This window comes from Mizuhopecten yessoensis, unplaced genomic scaffold (genome assembly GCF_002113885.1).
Source record: "Mizuhopecten yessoensis strain PY_sf001 unplaced genomic scaffold, ASM211388v2 scaffold7461, whole genome shotgun sequence".
In the NCBI taxonomy this organism is placed as follows: Eukaryota; Metazoa; Mollusca; class Bivalvia; order Pectinida; family Pectinidae; genus Mizuhopecten; species Mizuhopecten yessoensis.
The window spans coordinates 544,282-549,428 of NW_018407059.1; the positions used below are offsets into that span (position 1 = coordinate 544,282).

At 35.4% G+C, this 5,147-nt stretch overlaps 1 protein-coding gene across 1 annotated transcript; it reads left to right on the top strand.

Moving 5' to 3' along the window:
- Nucleotides 1-848: 848 nt before the first annotated feature.
- Nucleotides 849-3,834, top strand: LOC110453574 (galactose-3-O-sulfotransferase 3-like). Its single transcript, XM_021502552.1, has 2 exons — nt 849-1,052; nt 2,334-3,834. The coding sequence occupies exons 1-2, from the start codon at nt 1,027-1,029 to the stop codon at nt 3,562-3,564; spliced, it is 1,257 nt and encodes a 418-aa protein (XP_021358227.1). The 5' UTR covers nt 849-1,026; the 3' UTR covers nt 3,565-3,834.
- Nucleotides 3,835-5,147: the final 1,313 nt, after the last annotated feature.

Consider the following 5,147-nt stretch of genomic DNA (forward strand, 5'->3'; position numbering starts at 1 on the left):
GTTATAGAATATGAAGCTCTACATCAATAGACCTTAATTTCCCTGAAATCTTCCATGTGAGTAAAACAAAGGAGAAACAAATGGTGAAAACAAACAGGTCTTTCTGTTTAAATACAAGTGTTCATTGTGAGATCGCGAAGGGCACGTGCGATATCAATGGTGCAGAATGCCTTTCATATACTCCTTGAATCAGCGTCAAACTTGACGTGAACTTATGTAACTCCTTTAGAGGACATAGTCCACCAACTTACTATTGCTCCGTGATTATATTCTTACCCGTTTTTGATTTACCGACGTTGTTTTCCTGATAATTTCTAATTTGGTTTCGTGTTTTTTTCAGTATCCATACTTTAGATAGGAAATCACTCTTATGTAATAACTTTACTCCTACTGGGTACTACGTAACCAACATATCTAAAACTGAAAAATAATTCAACAGCAATATAATTATAGTCTCGTTTGAAATTTACTCATATGGTTAAGCATACAGTTATACTTGGATAAAAATCACACATTTTAATGATATCAGAATGAACATCAATGTTTTAAACATTATTAATGGGTGATATAATATGTGTTATTATACCACGCAATGTGATTACAATGTTGATTGAATGCAACAACGAATCTTCCCGACAATCGAGTTAATGGCCCCCAGCGCTGTTTTCATTATAATGAAGTACAATGCTATCTTCAAGAACCATCGATCTTCTCGTTACGTACAATGCCTATATCGCTCGAGGCCAATGAGCAATATGTAGCGGTAATGATTTCACAAACAAATTTAATATTGTTAAAATATGACTACCCGACACTTCCATTAACTTAAAACCACAGCCCATGAACACGGAGTGGGTTGGATTCGATTTTATTGAGGAGTTTGAATGAAATAATAATCAATGTAGAAAGCGTCCTTCACCGTAAAGGTTGGTCTAGAAGTGTTATCACTTGGTTCATAGTGGTTTGATGTTGCTGTGATCCAGGAATACTGCAGAGTACTTAATCTACCCAGGTTTTGTATAACAAATGGGGATGAAAACATGTTTCCGCTGGTACGTATACTGATGTGGTGTGTGCTCAAATAGCAATTTGTTCATTGACAATACGATACTTACAGACAATAGGCTTGAAGCTTCCTGGTGTTAGCTATAGTTTGTTTGGTTTGTTTGTTTGGTTTGTTTGTGTTTGTTTGTGCTTGCTTGGTTTGTTTGTGTTTGAGGTCCTATTTACAGCTATAGTCATTAGTTATCTATATTTCTCTATGACAGAATGCTTAGTATATTAAAAATGACAATACTAGTATAGTCAGATATAACAAATATATGGGAATGTATATTCATAAAGGCACGGGATGTGAGAGGGCGATTTTGATATTATAATTTCAATAAAAACCTGTGTGTGTATAAGGGGTGTACCATATCACTGTGATTCAATATTTTGGATCGAATAATGAAGTTCTCAAATATGTTATCATAACTCTAAAGGAAAACAGAAAATATATATTAACCACGCCATCATTACAAGACAGAAATTCCGAATTCAAAATCGTTCGTGACAGACGAAAACATGAACTAATGACACATTAGCACGGGGAAAAGACACCTTGAACGGCACATATTGCCGAAAGTGATATAAGTGATCCGGAGGGGTGTTTCCTTCATCACATTAAATACTCGATACAATGTTTCATGTTAAAAACCAAGATAACTATCTATTTAAAATAGCTGACAAGTCTTTGATCGCGGTGGGGCAAATAGTATAAGTGGAATCCATGTTTTTGTAACAGGAGACCCTCCGAACTCCTGACGGATGCTCTACCAATTGAGATATCTGGTCGCCGACGATCGACCCAGTCCAGTTCCGCTACATTTTATTGATAATCCTTTATCAACGTTAAAATCTGTATACCTTAATGTAAAAGTCACACATGTACACATGGTTACAATTCATAGTATAAGGGACTTGTTTTATTGAAACCCAAATTCATTATAGTGTGGCAGGGTTCAATTGTACATAATAGTGAGGTCGCCGTCTAGCTCCAAGCTAGAGGGAATTTCCCTTTAGCTGAGTGGTAGAGCGTCCGACTAGGAACCTGGAGATGGAGGGTTCGATTCCCGGTGGAAGCACACTATTCTCTTTCCTGTTACAATTATATTTGATAATTGTTACGATAGTGTATACGAGTAAATGTGTTGAGTGTTTAGATTTCAGAACCATTGCTAAATTACAATGTGGTAATACACATATATACAATGTAGTAATATACATGTATACAATGTAGTAATACACCTAAAATTTAGCATTTATTTTATATTTTCATGTATCTTTTATAGGTCAGCTTTCATCTCGGCCTGTCTGGCAATGCTGTCCCTAGTCATCGTTGCAAATTATTTTGATCTCATTTTTACTTTTCCTCATCGGCGTCCCATTAATTCTTCCGCGCCTCGGATTCGTGAACGTGGTAAACAAGACAAATTCTTGCAAGACAACTCTAGGCGAAGGGAACTCAATGGAACCTTTAATCATATCCCGTTGGATAACCCGGGACAACAAGCTATGATAAAACATGACCCAAACGCCCCTCCTGTACACCACGTGGCTTTTATTAAGGTCCACAAGGCAGCTAGTACAAGTATACAGAATATCTTCTATCGCTATGGTTATCACAACGACCTTGTTATGGTGCAGCCTGTTCGCACGACCGGTACCAAGTGGTTCCTTCCGGTTGAACGAGAAATGTTTCTTCCACCTCCACGAGGTCAAACAAGCTTTGACATAATGTCTATTCATGCTACCTACAACAGAAAAGCATTTGAAACAATCCTTCCGAAAGACTCCGTGTATATAGGGATCGTACGAGAACCCTTTAAACAATTTGCATCATGTGTTAAATATTATCATCTGAATAAGATACTGAGGATTCCAGGAAGCAACCCAGTGAGGAAATTTCTCTTGGATGCCAAAGATCAAATGAATTTGTCGCCTAATCCCAGGGTATTCAATACACAATCCCGTGATTTAGGATTCCCCGTGAAATATATGTTCCCTTACAATGAATATAAGTTCAGTAACTTTCTTCAACAGTTGGACAGAGAGCTCGATCTTGTCTTGGTGGTTGAGCGATTCGACGAGTCTGTGGTCTTACTGAGACGTCTTTTGAATTGGGAAGTCAAGGATGTTATATTGGCATCACTGAATAGCAGAATCAGTCATCCTCGTTTACATTTTGGTGCCACCGAGGAGATGCTTCTCAAACAAATATCTCTCCATGATTATGCTTTGTATGATTTCTTTGCAAAGAAATTGCAGGACAAAATAGATCAGCAACCACACGATTTTAATGATGAACTTGTGCTTTATAAGCAGATTAAAATAAAATATCACAAATTTTGTCTATCAATACAAAAACAAGACTATACTGTAGTTAAAGTTTTATCGTTCGAGAGAAGCGCTTGGAGCAAGCCTTTCAATGTCACAACCAATGATTGTGCCTTATTGCATATGAATGAAAGACAATTTTCTCAAATGTTAAAACTTAAAATGGGACATTCTATAACAAAATAAATAGGAATGAGAACATGAAATCATAAATGAAACGTCATTTATAGCAGCATTGATGACACACCGATCTACCTGAACAATGAATAGCATTAAAAGGTATGTCTTAATTGCCATGTCGGTATGCTCTGCCATGACTTACATGCGTATTACATGATATTTTAACATACTTATATCTGTACGTTAACCTCATAAACGTTGTATTAAAGATATCATTTATGATTGTATTAAAGATATTATTTATGATTGTATTAAAGATATTATTTATGATTGTATTAGAGACATTATTTATGATTGTATTAAATATATCATTTATGCTTGTATCAAAGATATAATTTATGCTTTGTATTAAAGATATTATTTCTGTTTGTATTAAAGATATTATATATGCTGTTTTGAGTATTTTATTTTATGCTATTTAAATCACGGTACAACAAAATATATAATCTACATCTCCAAAATATTAAACAATATAAGATATAATATACTACTGCCGAAAATCAAAAATATATAAGATATTGTCTACACTGACTGAAAATCGAACAATATTCAATTATAGTCTTCGGCTGTGGTCGATATCTGGATTTGTCAACCCGAAAAAAGATATACTGACCGAGGACGCAGTCCGAGGTCAATATAGCTTTTCTCGGGTCGATAAATCCATGTATTGACCGAAGTTAAAAGCTACAATTGTTTCATTATTTTACAAAATAATAATGTTGGCAATCTGAAGAAAAAATCCATTACAAAAAATATTCGGAAGTTGGACGGTGCATTGTTTGGAGACACGTCATAATTCTATTTCTAGAAACACCCAGTCCTTCAACAACAATCACGCGCTTCAAGTGAATATCGGTTTTTATACGACGGTATTATTATGGCATGGCGTTGTCCGTCCGTCCATCCGGCGTAAAATTTGTTTGTCCGGCAATCTCCTTCTACATTTTTCGACCGATCTCTTTGAAACTTTTTTTTTGAAACTTGGTATACATGATAATCATGATATGAAGTTGTGCCTCCCTCAAAAGAATTTCGATTCGACAATTTTTCCAAAAGTTATTGCCCTTTGTTCATTTCAGTATTTGAGTTTTGTTCGGCAATCCCCTCCTACATTTTTTGACCGATCTCTTTGAAACTTGGTATACATTATAATCATGATAGGCAGTTATGTCTCCTTTAACAGAATTTTGATTCGACAATTTTTTCAAAAGTTATTGCCCTTTGTTCATTTCAGTATTTGAATTCTGTCCGCTGATCTTCTCCTACATTTTTCGACTGATCTCTTTGAAACTTGGTATACATTATGATCATGATATGGAGTTGTGTCCCCCACTAAATGAATTTTGATTCGGCAATTTTTCCAAAAGTTATTGCCCTTTGTTCATTTCAGTATTTGAGTTTTGTTCGGCAATCCCCTCCTACATTTTTCGACTGATCTCTTTGAAACTTGGTATACATTATGATCATGATATGAAGTTGTGTCCCCCACTAAATGAATTTTGATTCGGCAATTTTTCCAAAAGTTATTGCCCTTTGTTCATTTCTGTATTTGATTTTTGTCCGGAAATCTTCTCCTACATTTTTCAACG

Coding starts and splice junctions, on each gene's coding strand:
- LOC110453574 (XM_021502552.1), top strand. CDS start 1,027: ATGGGGATGAAAACATGTTTCCGCTG. Junction 1,053..2,333: donor ATGAAAACATGTTTCCGCTG/GTACGTATACTG, acceptor TATCTTTTATAG/GTCAGCTTTCATCTCGGCCT.